Source organism: Eublepharis macularius, chromosome 15 (genome assembly GCF_028583425.1).
Source record: "Eublepharis macularius isolate TG4126 chromosome 15, MPM_Emac_v1.0, whole genome shotgun sequence".
Lineage (NCBI taxonomy): Eukaryota > Metazoa > Chordata > Lepidosauria > Squamata > Eublepharidae > Eublepharis > Eublepharis macularius.
Window position 1 is genome coordinate 30,980,017 of NC_072804.1, and position 25,565 is coordinate 31,005,581.

The 25,565-nt window shown below is 40.7% G+C and overlaps 1 protein-coding gene across 6 annotated transcripts in view; it reads right to left on the reverse strand.

Moving 5' to 3' along the window:
- Positions 1 to 696: 696 nt before the first annotated feature.
- Positions 697 to 25,565, reverse strand: part of SRRM1 (serine and arginine repetitive matrix 1) — a 29,596-nt gene continuing 4,727 nt past the window's right edge. The window contains exons 3-18 of one of the 6 annotated variants that reach the window (XM_054998700.1): positions 25,003 to 25,125; positions 22,607 to 22,777; positions 20,545 to 20,657; positions 19,231 to 19,431; positions 18,030 to 18,230; positions 17,430 to 17,549; positions 15,201 to 15,472; positions 13,728 to 13,808; positions 13,423 to 13,509; positions 10,523 to 10,667; positions 10,088 to 10,129; positions 8,072 to 8,176; positions 7,172 to 7,630; positions 5,339 to 5,531; positions 4,704 to 4,886; positions 697 to 1,669 (exon numbers count right to left, since the gene is read on the reverse strand). In XM_054998700.1, the coding sequence (XP_054854675.1) occupies positions 1,565 to 1,669; positions 4,704 to 4,886; positions 5,339 to 5,531; positions 7,172 to 7,630; positions 8,072 to 8,176; positions 10,088 to 10,129; positions 10,523 to 10,667; positions 13,423 to 13,509; positions 13,728 to 13,808; positions 15,201 to 15,472; positions 17,430 to 17,549; positions 18,030 to 18,230; positions 19,231 to 19,431; positions 20,545 to 20,657; positions 22,607 to 22,777; positions 25,003 to 25,125 (2,601 nt within the window). In that variant the 3' untranslated portion in view covers positions 697 to 1,564. Of the gene's footprint in view, positions 1,977 to 4,703; positions 4,887 to 5,338; positions 5,532 to 7,171; positions 7,631 to 8,071; positions 8,177 to 10,087; positions 10,130 to 10,522; positions 10,668 to 13,422; positions 13,510 to 13,727; positions 13,809 to 15,200; positions 15,473 to 17,429; positions 17,550 to 18,029; positions 18,231 to 19,230; positions 19,432 to 20,544; positions 20,658 to 22,606; positions 25,126 to 25,565 lie in introns of those variants that run through there. The other 5 variants (XM_054998706.1, XM_054998705.1, XM_054998704.1 and 2 more) reach the window with 5 other exon arrangements.

The window sequence follows — 25,565 nt, forward strand, 5'->3', positions numbered from 1 at the left end:
AGTTGTCCTGATACAGGGTTTGTGGTTGTTAGAGCCTCCGCAGTGTGCATGCACTTGTAATGGCTTTCCCATTGGGGAAGGGGATGCTGAGAGTACCAATGAATGCATCTGTGAAGATGTCCTCTTCATTATCAGGCTGTGCAGGAGCAGGGGCATCAGAATGCCTACTGAGCTCTGGATCACAGACAGTTGCTGCAAAAGGATCCTAAGTGGCAAGGAATAATACCTGTGCTCTGCATGGTTACCCGCTCTTCCTTTATGACTTTCACAAACAGGGTTGATTCCAATGTCCTGTTCATCTTAACAACGGGGCCTTCCTCTGTACAAAGAGGCAAACTCCACAAACTCTTTCATCTTGTCTAAAAGGACAGGAATAATGCAAATTTCTGCAAGCTGAGCAGATTGGTTACTAAAGATTAAGAGGGAGGCTGGTAACCTTTTTTTACCGTCAAGTTGCAGCAGACTTGTGGCGACTCCATAGAGCTTTCAAAGGCAAGAGATGTTCAGAGGTGGTATGCCATCGCCTGCCTCTGTGTAGCAACGCGAGACTTTCTTGGAGGTCTCCCATCCAAATACTAACCAGGGCTGACCCAGCTTAGCTTCTGAAACTTTGACAACATCGGGCTAGCATGGGCTATCCAAGTTAAGGAATAACTGAAGGTTACTACTGTTATCTCAATAAGTCACCAACACCCATTAAATTTAGAAATTTATTTGTTTAATCCACAAGCTTTATAATAGCTTTCGTTTTTAAAAAAACAAAAACAAAAAACCCCAGAGAGGACATGACAATATCCAAAGTTCAGGTCCTTCTGACTTTGAGAGATCACAGCTCTGAAAGTTACACACTATTCTGAAGGACCACAACAAGACAAGGAGAGGGGGAAAGAAAACTATGATTTGGGGCAACAACAACATTTCACAGAACAAAATTGTATGCAAAACTTTGCTGAGACTGGTGATCATGGGAAATGCTTTTAAAAAGGGGAGAGGAGAAGTAAGGTACAAATGAAATTCCAGTGTTCTAAATGAACCTGTTGCACTAGTGTGAACTCACTGTGTTCAGGCTTAAGTAGGTACCATCTCAAAACTTTAACCTTGGTCTTCAGCAGAGACAATGCAGGCAACTACAGAGAAATCTGGGTATTCACAACTGTTCTTGCTAGATTTTTTAAAAATGCATGAATAGTGGTTTGCCTTTGTACTGTGTACAAGACCAAAATGGCCTATGTCAGGAAGTCAGATTGCAAATGCTTAGGAAATTTCCCTGGTGGCAATCCAAGAAACTGAAGAGTTTGTCTGGGGGAACGGGGAGAAACACTGCATAAAAAAATTATAGTGAAATAGATGTCAACTGTCAAAGGATGTCACTAGTACACTGTGAATGCCTTTTTGTAATGAAGAACCATGCCCTTCTTTTTCTTTTAAACATGGTGAACTTCAACCTAAGCAATTATTACAACCAATGTTAAAGTCTAAAGCTCAAACACATTTAGCAATTTTGAAATTGAAGTCTGAGTACAAACCAAATACAATGTACATTAGATCAAACGCCTGCTTCAGCCTAAGAGGGCGGAGATGCTTGTGCCTTCCTCATCGACCTCAGGGCTTTCTCACGCAGATGTTTTTCCAAATCATCCAGGTTATCTTCTGCTTCGCTCTCAGTCTCCTGAAGACAACAGAAAGCCAGCAATTACTTCCGTCATCACAGAACGTGAACCTGAGATTCATCCGTCAGACTTTGCACGAAACACACAGCAAAACTCCTAGAGTTTAGACAAACAACGCCTAGCCACAAATTCTAAGTGGAAAATAAGCAGTCACAGTGAGCTTGGTATCCAGTGTGGTGTAGTAGTTAAGAGTGTCAGACTAGGATCTGGGAGACCCAGGTTCGAATCCCCCACTCTGTCATGGAAGCTCGCTGGGTGACCTTGGGCCAGTCACACACTTTCAGCCCCACCGAGCTCACAGGGTTGCTGTGTGGATAAAATGGAGAAGGAGAGATGTCACATAATCTACAGATGCTCAGAGTTCACAGCTATGAGCACATTCAAACAAAGATATTTACTGTATCATATGAACTTTGGCAATAAATTCCTAAAAGCAATTGAATCTATATACAAACAACCATGGGCCAAAATAAAAACAAATGGGATAACTTCAGACGCTATCAAACTGTCGAGGGGCACAAGACAGGGATGTCCCCTGTCGCCGATCCTATTTGCAATTGCGCTGGAGCCCCTAGCAGAATCAATAAGGCTAAACAACCAAATTCAAGGCATAAAAATTGGAAATGACACCTACAAATTGAGCTTATTTGCTGATGATATGCTTTTGTATATCACATACACATCTCTATCCCTATCAAATCTGCAAAACTCACTCAACACCTTTGGACAGATATCAGGATTAAGGATTAACCAATCCAAGTCTGTAATACTATCTCTAAATATTTCCAAACAGGAAAAAGGTCAAATTAAAAGGCAGTTCAGGTTTCAATGGTCCAACTCTCAAAGACCATACTTAGGAATCATTATCCCAAATAATCTAGATAGTTTAATTAAAGTCAATCATTTTCAAAAAGTTAAAGGAATTAAAGCTGATATTGATAAATGGAACAAATTAAATCTTTCCTGGTATGAAAGATACCATGTAATCAAATCCTTTATACTTCCTAAATTTATTTACTTGTTTTGGACGCTCCTAATCCATATTCCAACAAGTCCACTAAAAGAATGGCAATCTACCCTCAATAGGTTTCTATGGCAATATAAAAGGCCAAGAATTGCTTTTGATTTAATTAAAATGAAAAAAACAACAGGGAGGCTATAATTATCCAGACATTGTAATCTATAACGTAGCCTTGAGACTCTCTAACGCTATATATATACTTCACAATGGCACACAATCTGATTGGGTCAATATATTACAACCACTCCATCACCCATGGACTCTACAAGAAGTACTATGGCTTAATCGTACACATAGACCCAAAGAAATTCAAAATAATACTTTTCTCACAAGTATTATCGAGATATGGGATAAATATAAAAGTAAGTTAGTCCCAATTCTTTCTCATTACTCAACACTATCATCACACGAGAGATTTCCTAAAAGATTTCTCTCATTTAATCTACCAAAGAATCTGCGACTACATGACATAGTCACAAAAAAGGGTATCACTGAGAAAATAGAGCTAGAAGACAAATTACATCAAGCAATTCCATGGTATGCATATTTTCAGCTAACCCACTTCACAAATCAGATAAAAGCTAAAGATATAATGAGTAGTCAGAAAACAGACTTTGAGGAAACATTTTAGGGGCAGAAAAACTCACCCAGAAAGGATTAATTACTAAAATATATAACATTCTTATCCAAACAAATAATTTTAAAAACTTACTATCATACCCAAAATGGCAACAAGATTGTAATACCCTAGTATCAAATAAAGATTGGGAAATGATCTGGACTTCAAACCTACTCAAATCTTCCGTAATCACCACAAGAATACAGATTTACAAAATAATCCATCGATGGTACCTAACCCCACAAAACCTGTCCAGAATATCTCCAACCAAGTCTCCATTATGCTGGAAAAAATGCAGCAAAGAAGGACCATTTGCTCACTGTTGGTGGCAATGTGTCTACATAGAGGAATTTTGGAAAAAAGTACTACACCATATTACCTTAATAACAAACTATAAAATACCTCTTAAACCTGAGCTTATTTTCTTAGACCTATGGCGTAAACACTCGATACCACAAAAAAGGCGAGACTTGATCTCATCCCTTTCAGTAGCAGCTAAGACAGCTATAGCATCAAGATGAAAATCTCAATATCCACCTAACCTAAACACCTGGTTAATTAAGGTATGGGACCACCTGATAATGGAGAAGATATCTGACAAACTTGGTCAGGCAGAAAACTTTCCCAAGCAGTACAACTTCTTAGAAAAATGGTATCCATTTATAGACTCTCTTGCTAGTAATGACTTGCATCCTTTAAAAACCCATAGATGCAGAGGAGTTAGCCGTGTTAGTCTGTAGTAGCAAAATCAAAAAGAGTCCAGTAGCACCTTTAAGACTAACCAATTTTATTGTAGCATAAGCTTTCGAGAATCAAGTTCTCTTCGTCAGATGCCTGATACAGATACAGGCATCTGTATCAGGCATCTGACGAAGAGAACTTGATTCTCGAAAGCTTATGCTACAATAAAATTGGTTAGTCTTAAAGGTGCTACTGGACTCTTTTTGATTTAAAAACCCAGTATCACACATTCTTAAGCTCAGAACTTTAGTTAGAAACAAAACATACCAAATCAAATATCTAACCTTCTCTTAATATCAATTGTTCTTCAAATAATAATTTTATCTGACTAGACTTTATTTTTTGTCTACTTATAATATTTGACAGTGCTTAAGATGTAAGGTTTAATGCTTTTATGTCAACCATGATATTCAGTGTATCATATTTCCATGAATTGTATATATGTTTAAGTGTATGTTGTATGCTGTTTAGAATTAATTAAAGTTAAAAGTTAAAAAACAAAACAAAAATAAAGATATTTCTCTAAGATCTATACAGAAGGACGCAAGCTTCACATTTGATACAACAGCTTGTGTAATCTGATGCTTGGCATCTTAGCAACTTGTCACACCAAAAGCTCCACCAAACTCCTAAATCACTCTCGAGTTCTCACCTTTTTGGGATCTACATTTTTCTCTTGGTTTTCTGGTGCTGGCGCGGTAAATGCAGACATTGCAGCTGCTACTGCAGCTTTCTCCTTCTTATGCTTTTTGTGTTTCTTGTGCTTTTTATCCTTTTTATGCTTCTTATCCTTCTTCTTCTTCTTCTTCTTGCCACTGCCTTCCTGATCAGAGTTCTGTAAAGTCAAGCAGTTCATTTAGCTCTTGATTCACACACAATACTCAAGAGAACAAACCCAGTGAAAGCCACCAAGTCAAGAAAAACCAGCAGTTACCTCCTGCTATCACTTCCTGGGCAGAAGAGGCCCTCACCTTCAGAAGGCAGCTCTGCACTCAGCCAAGTTGAGGGTTAAGATACAACCTATTCCACATAACAGCTATTGTACAAACTTGTTCTGTACACCCTCCTCCAGACCTCACCCAGGAAGTCAAGCACATGGCATTCACATTTGAAACAAGGGCTGGGCCACCATAAAAGAGGGAGCCAGTTATAATAACGTAGCGATCAGGTAAGCACCGGAGATGGTCAACTGCTAGCTTAGCCTCAATCGGACCTACTTTCAGTCAGTGTATGATTTGAACCATCTGAGACGAGGACACAACACCAGCATTAGAAGGTAGTACGCACCCTGACAGGTGATGGACTTGGTGTAGGACTCTTCGCCTTCTTTGCAGGTGCTGGAGACCAGTGAGCAGAGGGTGACTGAGATCGAGCAGGAGACGGAGGGGGCTGATGTTTCTTGGGGGGTGGCTGCGGTGATCCTGACACAGACCTGGATGAAGATCCCCTTCTTGCAGAATGTGGACTTGGTGTGGAAGCCCTGAGAAAGACAACAGGACATTTTGTGAAAAAGCAGCCAGCTTAGCAGAAGGCAGGACCTCTGAACAAAAACTAACTGGATGTAATACCTTCATGTGGTTTATGGATCTTACATATAAAGAGCTGATGTAAGATTACAAACCGCTTTTGGGCTTATGTAAAAAGGCCATGCTGCCAGATATGCAATTCTAGCTGCGGACTCTGCATCCCTCTCTCCTCCTCCCAGCAGTTCAGAACTGCCCAGCAAGAAACTCTCAGTTTATTTATTTACATTATTTACAGTCTACCTTTCTCACTTAGACTCAAGGCAGGTTACACAGCCTTATGGTATATACAAATGCAAATTTGTAGAAATTTGAAAAAAGCAGAATCTTATTACAGAGCTGAAACAATGTTGAAACAGAACATAAGCAATTAAACCTGACATCCTGAACAATGCAGAAATTACCTGTTCCAACTCAGAATTGTGTATGTCCATTAAATGCACAAATATAACATTTTTGTTTAATTTTTATCCCTCTCCCTTCTTCCAAGGAGCAGCTGAAAAGGGATTACATGACTCTCATGCCCTTCATTTTATTCTCACAACAAACTTATACGTGGGTTAGGCTACGAGAAATGAGATGTCAGTCATCATCCAGGGAGAGCTTTAGGGCCAAGAGTAGATTAGAACCTAGGTCTCAACATTAGCACAAACACACTGTGCATGCAGATTGTTTTTAAAAGTTTTAATGCTGAAACTGAAGCCTCAAAAACTAGTTCTCTTTCAGTTCACATCGCTGTATCACCCAGACTGGTCATTTCAAATTAAAATTCATCTGCTATATTCAAACTGTCTCACTGAAATTTAACATTATAGCCAGTTTCTCCGTTTCAATGTAGTTGCTATAGATACTTCCACTGTGCCTAAAGGAGCCTCAAATATAAGGAGAAAGAGAGGGCCACTTCAATCACAGAGATAAAAAAGCAGTCAAGAAAGCCAATGGTGCAGGTAGGAAAAGTACATGCTTATTCAGAGTAATATTCCCTTATGTGTTTTGCCAAGAAGGCTTCTTCAGGGGAATCTCATTTGTCTTTCAATATTCCTTCAGTAAGATTAAAGTACAGAAGTGATGATTTCGCAAGAGAGCAGTTTGAAATACTGAAAGACAAAGTAAGATTCCCCTGAAGAAGCCTTCTTGGTAAAATGTATAAAGAATTTTAATCTGAATAAACCACTATTTTTCCTACTTGCACCACTGGCTTTTTGCCTACTTTTTTGCCTCACACAAAGCATGGGGAAATTGTTTGCATGATACCTGTCCTAAGGAGAACTTAAGTAACAAAATAATATAAATATTACTACACTGAAAAGTTGAGCACTATCACTCTGGGCACATTTTATGCTGCTGTTATATCCTGGCTTGTTTTAATGGTGATGGCCTGTTTTTTTAAATGCTTGTGCATTGATAGTTTTTGTTTGTATTAGCTGCAAGCTTCCTGAAGCAGGCCTCTGAAGAGATGGCATATAAATAAAATATATTGTGAAACTTCTTCACAAATATCAGGTATTATTTTTACACAAAATTTACTTGAGACCCTCTTAGTTCCCTCGGTGCACTAATTCCACCTGTGTTCTTAACCCCAGTCAGAGAACCTTACTTTTTCGACTTCTTGGGCTCTGGGGTCCTTGACACTCTCCTAATGGGCCTGGTACTTGGAGATGGAGACAGCCGCCGTGGAGGTGAAGGTGAAGGCCCCCTGCGTAGTGGTGGGGGACTTGCAGAGGGACGGGAAGGCCTGGGCCGTGGGGACGGTGAATGTCGTTTGTTCTGCAGTGGAGAGCGGGCTTCCCGGTTAGACCTGCTGGGAGGGGATCCTTTCCTATGCTTGGAAGATATGGATGGAGACCGTCTCTTGGGAGGTGGAGAGCTTCTTTGTTTGGGGGGTGGAGAGCGGGAGACTCTGAGCTTCGGCTGTGGAGAAGGAGATGCCCTTCGTTTGGGCGGGGGAGACGCTGTTCTTCGCTTTGGTGGTGGTGAAGGGGAGTATCTCCTTTGTATTGGAGGAGAGTATCTCCTGGGTGTGGGAGAGTGACGGCGAGGTGGTGGTGATGGAGACCTAAGCAATACAGGAAAATAACGAAGATGTGACATTTTCAAACACAAATACACAAAACAAAAGGGGGAGGAAGCAACATAACTTTATTTCACTGTAAGCATCACCAGATGTAAATAGATTAGGGAAGGCATGCACTGCTTGCCCACAACAGGTTGGATTCCGACTAAATTTTTCATCAGCTGAATTAAACTTTTCTGCCTTCCCTGTCCCACTGCAGCTCACTGATCTCCACAAAATGCTACTCCTGGGGAACAGGGGACCGTGAGAAACAAAAAACAAACAAAAAAAGGGGGGGGGGACTCTGCATCAGAAATGGCGAAATTAGCGAATTTAGTATGCATGGATCTGCCCAAATTGTTCTAAGTATCAGAGTACCTTCAACGGAAAACCATGTCTGCTAAACGACATGAATTCTTATGGCTACAATACAGTAAGTGTTACCTTCGACGTGGTAATGAAGGTGACCGGCGCCGCCTTGGAGGTGGGGCAGGAGAAGGAGAACGCCGTCTTCTGGCTGGTGGTGGTGAGGGACTTCGCCTCCTCCTACTAAACAGAGAAGAAAAAGCTCATCTTTCAAGTTCTATGAGTGACTGCAAAGAGTGCCATACTGCTAAGCAAGGCAATCTCATGCTGCCCACCAGCAGCAACTCTGTTACTCCAGGGTATGACCATCTCAGGGGGTTGGTACAGCTCTGCCACTGTTATGGTTCTGCATGGCACCCAGCAAGCCTTTAGAATGGACTTGTGAATTGCTATTTGCCTTGCTAGCTACACCATGGAAGAATCCCCTCACAAATGAACATGAAGCTGTAAAATGAAGTTGCGGAAACAGCCCAAACAAAATTACACTAAGAAACCCAACTACATAATGGACACAACTGCATTAGATTTAAGTCAATCTTGTCAAGGACAAGGGCAGACTTTGAACTAAAAGCCAACATGACCAGCTTGTTACCCTTAAACAGAACACTTCTGCCAGCCTGACAACCCAAGGTATAGAAATACACCACTATGCAACAGCTCCAGCAACTTAAAATCATGGACTGCTATGGACATATCAGCAGTGGAGCTCAAGGAATTCAATTAACTGATCTGTTGGGGATCAACAATAATAACCAGGCTAATGACCCCGCTCAGTTGAACCTTAGATACTAGCATGAAGCTTGAGGTCATCCTCAAGCTTTTCCTCATCCTCTTCAATTTCAAGGCACTCGTTACTTATTTTAAGCAGGAGAGTAATTCACAGTTATTTAGTAAAATCAAGAGAAGATTACCACAACAAGCTCTACAAGGAGCTGCCTTTGAAGAAAGTCCACCCTCCAAAGAGCACCTGGAAAATGACAACTGATTCAAAACATGGCCACCATAATGCTGACTGAGGCAAGACCACTCAGAACCTAACATTCAACAGTTCCCAACTGGGTTTATGGGCCAATTCAAGTGCTAGTTTTGACCTTTAAAAGCCTAACCAGTCTGGACCCTGGATACTTTTTAAAGCTACCACCACCAAATTGGGGCCCTGAAGCATATGGCTAGATATAGCAGGTGACTCTCAGGACAAGGCTTTCCACAGGAGAGAAATTATGGAACAACCTCTTGAGAGAGGTCTGCTTTGTTGCTTCTGTTAATCTTCTGACACCAAATCAAGGCTTCTGGGACATCCCAATATGGATTACTGCTGCTATCGACTAGTTCGGCATTGAATGGACTCAAGCACTTCCTTTTGCAGATATTTTAATTTGCATTTTATTTCATTAGAAACTTTCAGGGTGGTCCAACAGCTTTAGTTTTCCTCTATATAGCTGAGCTTTCTGTTTCCCAGATGAGATCCTTTGATCATCAAGCTTTACCTAAACTGTGCATGCTGGGAAAATCCCAACACCCTAAAAAGATCAAACATTATTCCAGGGTTGTAAAGAACTTACAGTACCCAGAAAATAACACCTTGCCCGAAACAGGATATATTAATGACAACATTATGCTCTGGCTTCGTTATTTGCACAAAAGGCACACAACTAATTTTGCAAAAATGCGCAGCTGTCTTTATACAGAATTAACACTGTTTTACAGATTGTCCAGATTACTCATGGCAGCACATTTTATGATCACAAGATATTTTATTTATGACTTCCACAGAGGCAACTGGCTACCTTCAGAAACCAGAATCTCTTTCCAAACTTCAGTTTCATGTATGTTTGGAAACCAGGTGTACAATTATGGCCTGTATCTGCTTATTCAGTTAACTATTTCTCTCTTCTCTTCTGGTAGACACAGCAGTGTTCAAAGATACTGATTGGGAGAGGGGTTAAGATCCCCCTCTTTTCCTCAGCCCCCCCGCTCCCGAGTATGTCCCCCTTTTCCACAAAGGGATGGCTGTGGTTAAATCAGTGACCAGTACACCCTTTCTATAACCTCTTAAAAACTTGTCCTAATTAACAGAGTCAACTACTAACTAACCTTTTAACAATTGGCGACTGCCACCTCTTTCCCATCTGCATCCTGACAGCAGTTGGAGAAAAAGAAAACAAGAGGTCAAACATCCCAAAGAGTTACTTGGAAGGATGAATTAAACAGGCAGAAAGTCACCAACGAATGTTTCTCAGCAACTGGATAATCTCTTTATGCTGGCTTGAGGAAAAGCCTCTCTGTATGAACCCTATTGACTGAAATCACCAAGTAACACGGAAGTGAACGGACAGGAACAGTGGAAACTTGGTGGTTAATAGGAAAGGGATAACTCAGCACATTCTACATTTGGAGCAGGCAGTCACTCCCTTCACTTTTACTTTGCATCAGCACAGTAAGGGAGTTCAGCAAAGATGCTGCAGTTACAGAAACTTGATAGTTATTAGCAAAACACAACCAATGCATACAAAATGGAAAGGTAATTACCGAGGGGAAGAATCTTTCTGCCATTTTCGTGGAGAGGGAGATGGGCTGCGGGAATGAGAGTGTCGCCTGCGCCTGCCCACTTCACCATTCTTTACGTTTGACTTTTTCGGCCGTTCCTCTTCAGAGGAAGAGGATGAACCAGAATCTGAAACAAAATGGAAGGCAGATGTTTAAATGCAGCAAAAATGGCAATCAATTCGCTGTATTTTAAAAAAATCTTTATAAAGCAGTTATTTTTGTGTTGTTGTGCTTGTCTCTCAAAGACTTGCAAGCCACTAGATGCGTGAGATAGAGGGGAGATTAGGATTTTCTCAAATTCTGTTACGAGCTCCCAAAATCAAAATATAGTAAGTTGCTTTAAGGAATAATTATGGGTAACTGCACATAATGCACACAACTATCTTTCTGTTGGCTAATTAACAGTTTGATAGCAAACGTCTACAGGCTACATTCAGACATGTTTCCTTTCTGGATGGATGGGGAAGGGTCATCTGCGTATAAAGGAGATATTTTATGGTCAACATAATCTAGGCCACACTGCACCACACACAATATGCTTTCAAACAGCCACTTAAATTGCTCTATTCACATAGAAGCTCATCAGAATCTAGATTCCAATATTTCCTGTGATCTCAAGAAAAAGCTAGCCTGCTAACTGCTGCTGCCTTGTGTAAAAGCAGTTTGTAAAATGACCTTCACCCAGAAACCAAGCCAGGTTCAGCCTGTATTCAATCAGCTGATTGGGTTCTGAAAAAAGTTCAGCAAACAGTTGTACACGCAAGCAATGCATGGCCAGTGGTGGGAGAAAGAAACAGTTAACAACATGTGAAATTAGTGGTGTCCTTATGTGATTCCACAGTGCAGCACTTTGCAAAAGAACACAATCCACATGGCAAACAGTGGCACTTAGTTTTTGCCTCTGAACATATATAAACAAATCAGGAAGAAGAAAAAACAAGATGAGAACCAATGGACCCAAAAACAGATCCACAAGGAAACAACTCTCTCTCCCCCCCAAAATTACCCTAAGACCCAACATCATCAAGCCATCAAAGAAGCGGAGTGCACAACTTCCAAAACACCAATAAACAAATATACAGCAAAGTGTGCGCTCACCTTCAACAACCATCACATAGCTCTCTAGGGCAGTGTACTCATATTTGAAGAGCTAGTTTTATAAATTACTAGACCTAAAGTACCTCTGCAAATTATATGCACTCCAGTAAGGATAGCTTTAGGGTGAAATACCTTACCCACAGATGTACTATATGGACAGATGAAGTCTGTCCTTATGTATTTATTTATTTATTTCAAATTTGTATTCCGCCCTCCCCGCAAGCGGGCTCTGGGCAGATACCAACATATTAAAAATACAATTAAAATACAATAAAAAGTTCATATTCATTAAAAACAACACATTTAAAACAAGATGGTAGATAGCCTTCACAGGGAGGGTTTTATATACCCCTTTTTTCCAGGCCTGCGGAGGCCCAGCCTCAGCCATATGCCTGGCGGAACAACTCTGTCTTGCAGGCCCGGCAAAAAAATAGTAAGTTCTGCCGGGCCCTGATTTCAGCAGACAGAGCATTCCACCAGGTGGGAGCCAGGACCGAAAAGGCCCTGGCTCTAGTCGAGGCTAGGCGGGCGTCCTTGGGGCCAGGGACCACCAACAGCTGTTTGTCCCCTGATCGGAGTGTCCTCTGGGGAATATATGGGGAGAGACAGTCCTGTAGATACACTGGTCCCAGTCCGCACAGGGCCTTATAGGTCAATACCAGAACCTTGAATCTGATCCGGTACTCCACTGGCAACCAATGCAGCTTGCGTAAGAATGGTGTTATATGCGCCTTATTTGGCACTCTTGAAATAACACGTGCCGCTTCATTTTGTACTAGCTGTAATCTCCAGGTCAGGCTCAAAGGCAGCCCCGCACAGAGTGAGTTACAGTAATCTAGCCTAGAGATGACCGTTGCTTGGATCACTATAGTTAAGTCACGGGTTGACAGGTAAGGGACAAGTTGCCTGGTCTGTCGCAGATGGTAAAAAGAGGACCTGACAACCGCTGTGACCTGTGCCTCCATTTTCAGGGAGGCATCCAAGATCACCCCCAGGGCTCTTAACCCTTGGAACTGTCACTAATGGTGCCCCATCGAGGGCCTGGAGCCGGAGTCCCGAACCTAATCCCCCGTGGCTCAAGTACAGGACCTCCGTCTTCGTCGGGTTCAGTTTCAGCCGACTCTGCTTCAACCAACCAGTCACGGCTGCAAAAGCATGTTCCTGTAGTAGACAGGACTTGTTTCTGCACCATGGAAGAATGAGCCAGTTACTCAGACAACCGAGGTCACCTGCTACCAAACCCCAACAAGTCTCCCCTTCCCCCACTACCAGTGAAACAATTCTCAGAGATTTTGTCCAGCTTGAAGATCTGCACCTTCCCCTCCTCCTGCATGTAGTCTCTTAAAAGACTATTGCTGCAGAGGAGAGCAATCTCTTAGGAGAGCTGTCTTTATTTTTTCATCCAACAGCACTCTCCCTCTCTAACAGTTGGGCTACTCATCCCTTGCTCCAGAACAGGACATCTAAAAGTCAAGCCATTTAAGTTCCTAACAATTCCAAAAAGCATGATGTGGTATCCAACACCAGACAGAATCTTACTGGCATGGCACATTAAGAAACCTGACGTACTTGAACTACAGGTCTGGATCGATGTTATTTAAAAACAGCTCATGTTAATAAAAAGATGTGTGTACGTGTGTGCGTGTCTGTGTTTTATTAAAAACAATATAAAGACTACAATCCTAAGCATGTTTGCTTGGGAGTAAGCCCCAGTGAATGAAATGGAACGTTTTCTAGCAGGCCTGTATGTATAGGATCAGGCTGCAAAGGCAAAAAAACTGTACCTGATGATGACTGCTGATTCTGCCTTCTGTACTGTCGTCTTTGTTGCACAGAATCTGCAGCTGCCATTTTGCCACCCTTGTCATCTTCTGAAAAGTATGTAAATTGAAAAAACATCATTGGAAAACTATATTAAGACCTGATCTCTTATCAGTAATACAGAAGGTAGCCTATGCTCACAGAGCAAGTTAATGATGTGTCTTCATGTAGCTTCTGTTTACTTCTGTTTACTTCAATTTCCAAAATAACAATGGGTTTCACTATTAAAAGCATGCAAGTTTTTTTTTTAATTCAATAAAACTCTTACCTGACTCTGAGAGTTCCACTTTTCTAGGCTTTGGTGCTGGTGAGGGAGATTCCCTTTTTTCAATACTTTTACGTTTGGGTGCTGCAAAAAACACAACAACAGAAAGAGTCAAGGAAAGCCTGGCTGTATTTTTCATCACTTAGGAAGTCCTTGCAGCATGCAGAAAGTTTTCATAATCCTCAAATGATTCAATGGGATCAGTCAGCAGCTTTTGACACGATCAACCATAGTGCAGAGAAAAGTTCCTGAAGAGGTTGGCAGATTTTGGTTCTGCCTCACCCTCATCTCCCAGGAATCATGCAGCAGAGTTTCATGGGGCTCTATTTTCCATGCTTTCCAGTATTTACATAGTGGAAGAGTTTTAAGTGATGTGTCTCAAGTATGCAATTCAAAATACTAGTTTTGAGCTTTAAAGCCTGAGATTACTTTTATTTTATTTATAATCCACCTTTCTCACCGAGATCCAAGGTGGATTACACAGTGCAAATGAAACACAATATAACCACAGCTAGGACGTTTACTGAGCAAAGTACAATAATGAACAACAGGTAGTTCAGTGAGCAGATATGGTGTGAGCTCACTATCAGGAAGACAAGTACTTTCTACAAAAGCCTTAGAGAGACCTTGCTCCAAGATGGAACACCCCCACCCTATGACATGAAGTGGAGGATGAGGGCTTAGGGCATTCCCTCCTCATTAAGATTCACTCTCCCTCCCAACTGTCTCTTTCTGTGCTTAGGCTCTAACAATGCAATCCTAAGAAGAGTTACGCCACTCTAAACCCCTAGATTTCAACACTGGAGTAACTCTTCTTAGGACTTTACTTTGTGAAGACCTGTGACTGAATCCCATTGATTCATTCTGCTAAAAGGATGCTTCCTTTTGGATTAAGGCTCCTTGTGCTAGTGGAAGTGCCTCTGCTAGCGGATCAGATCTACAGGATCTGATCCTTGGGTATTTGCTTTTGGCTGAGCTGTTTACTATGCTTTAATTATGACAGCGGACTCTTGTCAGGCGAAGTTAAACATTTAGTTTGCTGCTAATACTGGGAAAAAATTTGGAGTATTAGCACATTGAAGAGATTCTTCCTGTTAATATTCTTGGTTTGTAAAATTTTAACAGTTGTTGGATATTCTGGGATTTAAACATTTTGTAGTATGATCTTTTAATTATTTTTGACTGTTTCAATATGCTGCAAGCAACTCTGAATGTTAGGGGAAAAGGTAAAAATATTATAAATAAATAAAAAAACCTTGGATGTTTCTAATGGATGCTCATGCTCTGATAATCTGCAGCACAAGAAAACTCGTAATTGTGGAACAAGCACTTTGAAACTCAACATTTAGTGGAAAAATCTATTTATCTTCTCCATGCTCCACTTCTGAGATGGCTCCAGCCACAAGTTATAAACAGCTATAGAAAAACAGCAATTCTGCTGTCAAAGCAGTCTGAAGAGAACTCATCTGACTTCACCTGAGGTTCTGCTTGGAGAAACGGAGCCTCGGGTCTTTCTGATGCGAATCGGCGGTTGAGGGGTTGGAGATCTGCGTGGCTTTGGAGGTGGACTCGGTGGCGGGGATGGCCGGTGTCTGCGCCTAGGAGGACTTGCAGAAGGAGACAGTCTACGTGTTTTGCGAGGAGGGCTGGATACAACTCTCTTGGGTGGCTTTTTTGGTGGAGATCGTGAACGTGAAGAGGAAGAAGAGGAACTGCTTCCTGACAAAGATGCTGATGACCTCCTCCTCCTGCAAAATTCAAGTTCTCATTAAGTATGATTTGACCAAGCATAGTTAAGAAGTTCACACTGCCTTGTATCCTCACAAAGTTAACTGGCTTCTAACCATATTACTTTAGGGACTGTTTTAAGAAGACTGCCCCCCCACACCGCAAAAGTTTAGGAGAATAATTATTTTTGTATGCCTTATAGAGTTGTATTGTCGAAGGCTTTCACGGCTGGAGAACGATGGTTGTTGTGGATTTTCTGGGCTGTATAGCCGTGGGCATTGTAGTTCCTGATGTTTCGCCAGCAGCTGTGGCTGGCACCTTCAGAGGTGTAGCACCAAAAGACAGAGATCTCTCAGTGTCACTGAGAGACACTGAGAGATCTCTGTCTTTTGGTGCTACACCTCTGAAGATGCCAGCCACAGCTGCTGGCGAAACGTCAGGAACTACAATGCCAAGACCACGGCAATACAGCCCGGAAAACCCACAACAACCACCTTATAGAGTTGATTGTATTCTGTAGTTCCTCAACCAATATTTGTGATGGAAAATATTTCCAACTGTTAGAGGAGCAGAACAACCCAAATATGTCCTCTCCCATGGACTGAATAAATGGGTTACAAAATCCTCTAATTTATTAATTACTTCCTTATCTGGAGGAATTAACTTCATTTGGAGACAAGAAACCCACAAACGCACATCTTTTCATAAATAAAACTACTTATCAGCACTAAAAAAGTTAAAATTAGATGACATCTAGAACTATGTGGCTCAACTGTGGTCAGTTCGGTTGCCATTATATACCCCCCTGCACAGTTTAAGCAAAGAAGCCCCTGTGCAAGTAGTAACATTGTACTTATATGAAACTTTCAGCACTACCTTAAAATCAAGCCCAAGGATAGTCTCTCAGCATCCCTTTACAGCTCTCAGCAATAAATATTCAGCTCCAAAACCAATGGATGTGTACATTTCAGTAACGTTAAACAGCAATCTATAATCAGGGTATCAGGAAAGTGGGCCCATGTTAGTAAGGACGTTGGTTTACAAGCCGAATTTCAGGGAACCCCCTGGCATTCTCTTGAAGACAGCAGCAGATCCTCAACAAAAAGATCAACAACGGAGGACAATCTCCATTCACAGAGCCCCAGACAAGGCTTCACAGGGCCTGCACGAACTGCATTCTGTAGCACACATCCCAGAACTCTCACCACTGCACAATCATTGTGTGGTAGGCAAGTTAATGTGAGGAAAGTTTCCTGAGAACAGGAAGCTTGAAAGCTGCAGCAGTGGTATTAGAATCCTAGCCTACATGATTCTTAAAAAAAGGTTTCGTATAAAAGTGTAAGAGCACCTTAACGACAGAAGATATGAAACTGGGTCTGAGAAGGAAATAAGACATTTCAAGGGGGAAAAAATCAGTTCCCTCCCCAACCCCCAATTTTTGGGTCTTTCACATTAAATTTCAACAGTCAGCTATGCCAAATTCAATACCTGTCTTCAAGAGGGAGATTTTAAAAAGGTTAAATTTAATAGATCTGAATATTTTTGTCAAGACTGATCACCAGGGCTTGTTAATAATAAAAGGGAATGTTCATGGCTATGGGAAATAAAGAGGTGAGATTTTCTTTTAATTCTTGAAACAACATAACAGTAATTTTTTTCAGGATGCTTATTTCATGACCTTTAGTGTAAGCTCCTCTTAGAAATGAAGCCTCCAGGTACTCAAGTCATCTTATCTATCAGATTTCAAAATGGTTATGAACAGATTGGACTTATCCCATCCCACGCCCTCCCCATTTGGCTTTTGTGTCATTCTGCAATCAAAGCTTTATGAAAAGTAACAACAATTGATGCACACTTTCAAACCAAGTTAGAGTGTATCTTCCTCTCTTCCTCCTTGCAAAAGCATCTCAGCACTTTCAAATATTACTGTACCCTTTAAATGCTGGTGACTCTTGCTCCTAAATCAGGGATTCTTACCGCCTCACAGGAGATCTACTTCTTCTGTGCCTGGGTGGAGGTGGAATACGTCTTGGAGGAGATCTTCTTCGAGGAGAAGGGCGTCGTCTTGGACTGGGCCGTCTCCTTGGTGAGTAAGACCTGTCAATACAATTCATGAACAGTGAGATACTTCCTGACTGACAAAGTTGTTCAGGTAAAGACTTAGAAAACTCTCCAGAGGAAAAGATCCTATATTTGTGGGGCAGACAGCATTAAATTATGCGCGTCTGCTGCAAAACTTAGTGCCACAGAGGTAATTAGGGCCCAATACACAAGAACATGGAGCACAATTTGAGTTTGGTGTGATCCTGGACTACTCTGTTACCATCTCTGCCCAAACCACATAGACAGAAATCATGATACAGTTCCTTACTGTGCCAAGACCTTACAATGGTATCTCTGGAGGAACAAGACTAATGGATAACTAATGGATTGTGATCATAATGAAGAAAAACAAACACCTTCCAAGGAAATATGTTTATTAGGCTCCATGCATTTAGTTTTTGTTGCAAAACACTAGATGACTAAGGAAGATGACATATGCTCAAACAAAAGAAAAATTCTTCAAGATTCTCTAACCTGGATCGTGATCTATGACGCCTTCTTGGTCTTGAATGAGACTGAGAACGTGAACGAGATTTTGACCTTGACTTGGATCGGGATGGAGACCTCTGACGATTCTTTTCTTTTTCTTTCTCTTTCTCCTTCTTTGAAACTCTTTCTGGAGATGTTTCCTTAGTATCTGGCACAGGCTCAATTTTAGGTACTTTCAAGATATCACTGTGGAAATTAAAATTTTAAGGTTTAAAACTTTGTTAAAAAAGAATTCACACTAATAGGGCTGAGACAAGCACAACTTTACAGATACATTTGCAAGGTATCCTCAATTCCATCCTGTATCAGACAAAAACTCAAAGCAATGTTTGTATGTATGCGCCCTCGGGCCAACTGCCTACCGGAGGATTACAGCTAAAAACATCCTCTGCCAGTATTTGATTTCCATTTTCAATCCAAGGTTTTCAAAGTTCTCCAATGACATAAGAAAAAGTCTGGTAATCTTAAGCAAGCTAGGCAGATGCTATATTTACAAGTTTACATTTTTCAAATAATAGTCTTATTTTCCCAAAAGCTGATTACATTTGGGAACCAAAATGATAGAAGACGATTGCCATAAACACAACAAAGACTGTAACTACACAAACCCGGGGGGGGGGGCAGGGTTAGAGCCTATGAGCTTTTCTTCTGCTGAAAAAAGTGGGGGGTCCCCTTTGACTGCCAAAAATACTTGACTGGAGACCATGGGACCTGCATGGACAAAAATCAAAAGACAGCAGATGTTATAATGGGGGGAACTGGACTGAGGGAAATCAGGCAAGTCTGTTTGAAAAAGCTGACTGGATCCAATCAATGAAGTTGCCTTATACCAAGTCAGGCCACTGGTCTATTAAGGTCATTAATGTCTACTCTGACTGGCAACAGAGCTCCAGGGTCTCAGGCAGTGGCCTTTCACATTACCTTCAGCCTGATCCTTTAAACTGGAAGTGCAGGGGGCAGAACCCGGGACGCTCTACTGCCAAGTAGCTGCTCTACCACCATTAAGCAACAGCCCCTCTCAGTACCACATGCATTAAGCCTACCACTAAATAGCGTTTAAAAAGCTCCAAAAATAAGAGACAAGTCATACTGTGACAAATTGACTCCACACACACTAGAAAATGAGTTCCAGAGTTAATGGTAGTAAGGAAGCCAGAGATTTAAAAAAAAACCAAAATAAGAATACCTGGTAGATGTTGCCTCCTGGATCAATGTTTCCTTTACTTTGATTGAAGGCTCTGGCTCAGGTGTCTCTTCTTTCTTTTCTGGTGCAGGAGTAACACTACGACTCTTAGTTTTATGGTGGGGGGAGCGGGAATGGCTGCGTTTCCTCTCTTTCCTCACAGGGGAGGAGCGCCTTCGAGGGGAAGGAGATCTTGATTTGCGCCTACAACAGAATCAGTTTTTATTTCAGTTACTTAGCAGCAGTCTTCTGAATAGATGAGCATTTCAACTAAGCATGTCTGTCATCCTCTCCAAGCAACATTTTTGCTGATTCAGAAAGATACAATGGACTTATGGATCTCACGTTCAAGGCAAACTAAGTAAACTAAACTTTAGTGGTTAGAACATTACAATTTTGTCAAGGATTTTGCCATGTACATTTGAAAAGAGCAGCTCAAGTCTACAATAAGTCTACAAGTCTACAATAAATTGTACCACCTGAAAGATCCGTAACATGTAAGGGCAGCCTGACTGGATCAGACAAGAGATGAATTTAATCCAGCAGCTATTTTGCATAGGGACCAGGAAATACTGATGTTGCCCTCTAGCACTGGTATTCAGAAGTTGACTGTCTCTGGATGTGGAGATTCTTTTTAGTCACCATAGCTAGTAGCCGTTGATGGAACTCTCATCCATGACTCTGTCTACCCTCCCCCCCCTCTTTCTCTCGCTCTCACACACACACACACACACACACACACACACACACACACACACACACACACACACACACACACACACACACACCCCTTTACAGCCATCCAAACGTTCAGCCATCCTTGTATCAGCTGATAATGAAACTAACAAATTTAATTTGCTATACTATAAAGAAGTTTACAGTAAAAGTTTTGCTAACTGGCACCAATTTACCTGAAGAGTTCAATAAACCAAAAGCCGAGACACTTGGCCACCAGCCATGTAAATCTTTGTTAACTGGCAACTCCAGTTCCCATGAATGCTAGTTAACAAAGCCTTCACCGTATTTCTTTTTTCCCCACCCTGAATCTACCGCCTGTCGACTGGATGCCCTCAAATTCTAGTATTATGGGAGAGAAGAAAAAAGTTCTCCCTATCTGCTTTCTGCATGCCATGCACAATTTTATTAACTGTTCTTGAACCTCCTATTAGTCACTTTTCTAAACCAAAAAGTCCTGCACTTTTCAGGCTTTCCTCATAGGAAAGGCTCTCTGACCCCTTCACTATTTTGGTTTCAATGACTGCAAGCACAAGCAGGACTTATGCATGGCAATGCCCACTGCCAAAATTAAATACCTACCTTCTAGGGCTTCTGGAACGGTCCCTTTTTTCCCTGTTTTCTTTATCTTCTTTGTCTCTCTTATCTTTGTCTTCATCTTGTTTCTTCATGGAAGCCAATTTTTCCTGTTCAATCTGAAACAAGATCATTGTCTTAAACTAAAAAAAACACAGACTGCTGTAAATGTTGAATCTATACAAGGAACTTGCCCCTCCTCTGCCATCAAAATCTATCATTTAGGGTTTCAGTGCAGTTTAAAACACACAACTTGTGTATCCTATTTCATTATTCTTATCCAGATGTTGCAGATGGGGCAGCAGAAATAATGGCTTAACTAAAGGCTACCAACAATGAACTCTTGGCAGAAACAAGGCTTGGACCAGGGACTGCCTCATTTACAAGCTTAGCCTTAGTCACTACACTAGCTCAGATAATAAAATGTTAATTAGCCCCTAACATTAAAAAAGCACATGGGTGTGTACAAGAGACTATTTAAACCCAGTTGGGCTGGATCTTTTTGTCTCAAAAGCCTTATCTTGATTTTTGGCAATTTGTGCTATGAAATTAACCTTAAAGTGTAACTGAAGAGGTATTTTTTTGACACAGAGATCTCTGTCTTTTGATGCTACAACTCTGAAGATGCCAGCCACAGCTGCTGGCGAAACGTCAGAAACTACCACAGCTATACAGCCCGGAAAATCCACAACAACCATCATTCTCCGGCCGTGAAAGCCTTTGACTGTATTTTTTTTACTTCCTGCTGAGTATATTAGTGGGAGTCACTGTTGAAATGGACTGGTGAAGAGGTGTTGGGTTTGGATGTGGAAGACCCTACTGAATGCCCACCTCAGCTGTGAAATGTACCTTTGGTTAGTCACTCACTCACAAGCTAGTGTAGATTTGAACCGGAGGTGTGTGTGTTGGTGGCAGTTTTATTAATGTGTACATTCCCTCAAAAAGCACCCCCACCCCGAGATGTGAATGTTTGTAAAAAGAATTAGGGGTTGCAGTGGAAAAAATTCTGAGACATTTTCTCTTTTGGAATGCTTACACTGAACCATATTCTTGATTCTCACACTATTATAAGCAAATTAATCAGGCACAGATGACTGTACCTAATGGGAGATAGATTGTTCTTTTTCCCACTTCAGGCTAACAATCTGCCACAAATTACTAGTATGAGTACATGTGAGCAGACATTTTTGAGGGCTAACAGCAATTTTTCTACAACTGGAATGTAACCACGGACTTCCTGTCACGTGACTGAAAATACAGTCTCTGCTAAGATTTGCTGGAAATGTGCAGAGGACCCACATGTAAAGTACTCAGCTGTACTCCAGCAAAGCCATCAGTCTGACTACCTTATCATATGCATAACATCTATAGAACAACTTATCCAAAAAAACAAGCCATGTACTTTGATGTCATATGAATAAAACTGCATGGAAAAGTCAATTTTACAGAAGATCAGAAGGCAACTGGGCATACACACAAATTTTACTGTGACTCCTAAACCCATCTCCTCATTCAGGTAATATGACAGAGAACACACCAACCACATGAAACACTCCCCACTTCACCAAATCTTATGCTTCTAGGACTTGAAGATGAGAAGAGGGGGGCGGGAATAAACAATGACACACTACAAGATTCTGAAGAGTTCAGTTAATGGCATTTCAACTTGCTATGCCCCCAGAAGGCTGAATGATGCAATCTCCCCAGCCTAGTAGCGAGATACCACACAATCTTTAGAGCTAAACAAAAATGCCTTGGGTGGCGGAGAAACTGAAACGCAATGTTTGAGAATTACATCCAGCAACAGCTGATTAGTTCCCCCCACCACACACACACGTTTTACAACGTACATCAATTTTGTATATTGTATTACAAACCTGGGCTAAACAACTAGCCACAGAAAAGTCATTCAGCCTTATGATAAGAAATAATAGATTTTGTAATCATAGTTAACCTGTAATTTTCCCTATTCAGAATTCTCTCACACATGAGATCAGGACTTCATCCAGCAAACTGTACAAAGCTATTACAGAAATCACATTCCCACTGGCCATCATGAAAGTCTTACCTGTCTCTGTTTTATTTCTTCTTTCTTCAGCTCCAGGAAAGCAGATGGAATACCCGCAATGTTTTCTTGCGCACTTAGCAGTAATGGCCACAGCTCTCCCATGAACTCTCTAGCATTTTTCCCATTCAAGAATCCAGTCAGGTTGATTTGCATCATTTTGGAATCTGGATTCTGCAAAGAGATATATGACAGGAAGAAATACAGGTTATTTGAAAAAACAAACCCAGATAAACTCATTTTAATTTTGACTTAATCGCCTATCATGAGACTAGAGTATGTTATGCTCATTACTAGTTTTTAAAAACTCTCTACAATAGCTTGCTCAGTAATACAAGGCCTAACGGATTACCAATTCTCTCACCTTGCCATTACATTCAGAGTGGCCTGTTAATCCTTTGTGGATTTCATAAGTATTTTGGTCTGTGCAGCTGCTATAACTGAGGGCCAAAAATTTAGCATATCAACTGTTATGATGCTTCTATAATGTTTTGTAGTTATCTAAGCACTCTTCAATGTACTTTGGTTCAGCTGCTTTTGGTTCTGCTGCTACCATAATCCGTACAATGGACAGAAGATGCACATTTACTTAACATTACAGAATTTATCAAACTACAATGTACCTGGAAAGTCCTGCTGTGAAAACTGAACAAGAATTTATGCATGCATTTGTTTACTTTCATCAGCAAACTAGACTAAGCCTCCACTAACTAGTTTATGGAATGAAAGCTGCCATATTGGGATTTTTTTTACAGTTATGTAATGCCCACAAAGGATTAAGAGGTCGAGCGGCTCACAGTACATGTGGGCACTTAAATTCTAACATTGTTGTTCAAAGCAACAAGGTCCATATAACAAGCACAGCTCAACAGCACAAAGCAAGTACAGATTCCAGGTGTCTTCAGTTTCTTCTTGAACTTTGGGGGGGTTTTGGAATCGCCAAGTCCCCTGTAGAGAAAGATGTTCCCTTGGCTTGCTTCCGACTCCCTACTGCAACTCAACCACTTGAGTTTAATGTTATATCATTTATCTAAATTGCAAAAGACGAACAAGCAATAATGAGTACACAACCACAAAAAAGAAAAAAAGATTGTTTTTAAAAGTTCTTTAAGTTTTAAATCATGCTTTCTATGAAGGGGAATTTAAAAAATGCTTATTTTGGTTTTATTATAGTACTACATGTTAGCAAGGTACTTCCTAGTACAAACTCTATTCAGTTGATCCCTCAAAAGCTTACTTCCCCAGCTTGATTTCTATGCAAACATTTAAGTTTCAAATAACATTGGTTAAAAAAAAATAGAATCTTACGTTCAAATACAGCATAACCTTTTCCCCCTTTTAAACAGCAATACCTTTCTCAGTTGAAATGTCAACTGTTCAGTCAAATCATACAGATGAACTCTTTGGAAGGAAGATTGAGCATAAAGTATATTAGCACAAAAAGCATTTTTTTTTGCCAATAGTTCAGAGTAAACACTTCACTGTGTCTTGGGATGCAGTGTCAGACTGTGTAAAATAAATGAGAATCTACTATCATGAACTCAGCTATTTATGCAGTTCATGCTGTAATACTGGTAAATAATCAACTTAATTCCAATGGTGCAATCTAGCTCCATCATTGCCAAATGGGGTGGGGTTTTTTTGCCATTGATTTCAGTGGGAGATGGATCACAGCTTTAATTAACCTTTCCTTCTATATCAATCTGAAGGATGGTTTTACATCTTTCTGAAGAATATTAGCCCCCTCCCCAACTGAAGACAGCCATTTTTTTAACAAGCTGATCTTAACAATGCAAATTCTCCCCTGAAAGTCTCTTACCAATTTTAGAACTGCACCTCAATGCTCTTATATTTAAACCTAATCTACTTCACAACAATTTCAAGAGCAGTGTAAAGCTTTGCCCAATTGCTCTCTGCTGGATGCTTTGTCTGTCTTTGGTTCGGCCACTTTACACAACTCACCTCCAAACACACACTGCATCATCAAGGGAGTTGGTCAGAGCGACATTGGACACTCACTCTGCTGTGACCTAATAAGGTGATGGTGCTATACTTCAGACGCAAGGAATAACTTCCATTTTGGTTCAGGCCTTTTAAATCATAAATCACATCATCATTAGAAAATTGCTGTCAAAGTAGCTTAACACGTAACAGCAAAATCAACACAGTAAGTCTGATTTTTTTTCCACCTGAGCAGTTTTGCAAACGAATGCACCTTTCACTAAAACTGCCAACCTTAACAAAATGTTTTACAAAGTGAATTTATTCACAAACATACATTGTAACAACATCCCCACCAAATTTCATCAACTGTTTTCCATAGAGAAGTTTCACAGTTTCCAAAGAATTATGCAATACATTTACAAACATTTAGATAACTCCCACAGCAAAACCATTACCTTCACTTCCAACTGGTTGAATATAAATTCAATTACTACATCATCTTCAAATCCAAGGATTTCTGTTACTCTTTTTGTTATCCATGGCTTGATTACTTCCAGGTTTACTTTGCTCATGTCCACCTGTGCTCGTACGACAAGAAGTATTATATTTTATGAGTACCTGCATAGCTTTCCAATAAGATGTCAAATAGATCAGGTTATTTCCAGCTATGCTATACCCCCATATCTAAGTATACAAAGCAAGCATCGCTTGCAATCATATAACATGCTGAACAGTATCTGTTTTCTTTCCTGTCACTAGATGCCAATGGACTGCAATATGTTACTGCAGTGAAACATTTTCTATTTTTTAAAAAAGTGTATCTCCAGTGGGGTGAAAATGTTTAACCTCCTAAAGCGATGACCAGAATTCTCCTGAGAAAGCATGACTAAACTCAAAAGTTAAAAATGATTTCTTCTATAAAAGGCAATTATCAGATTTTTTTTGCCACTCTTCTGACATTTTTTCAGAAGACTGCTGTCACCTAGACAGAACTAGCTATAGCAAAATGAACGTATTT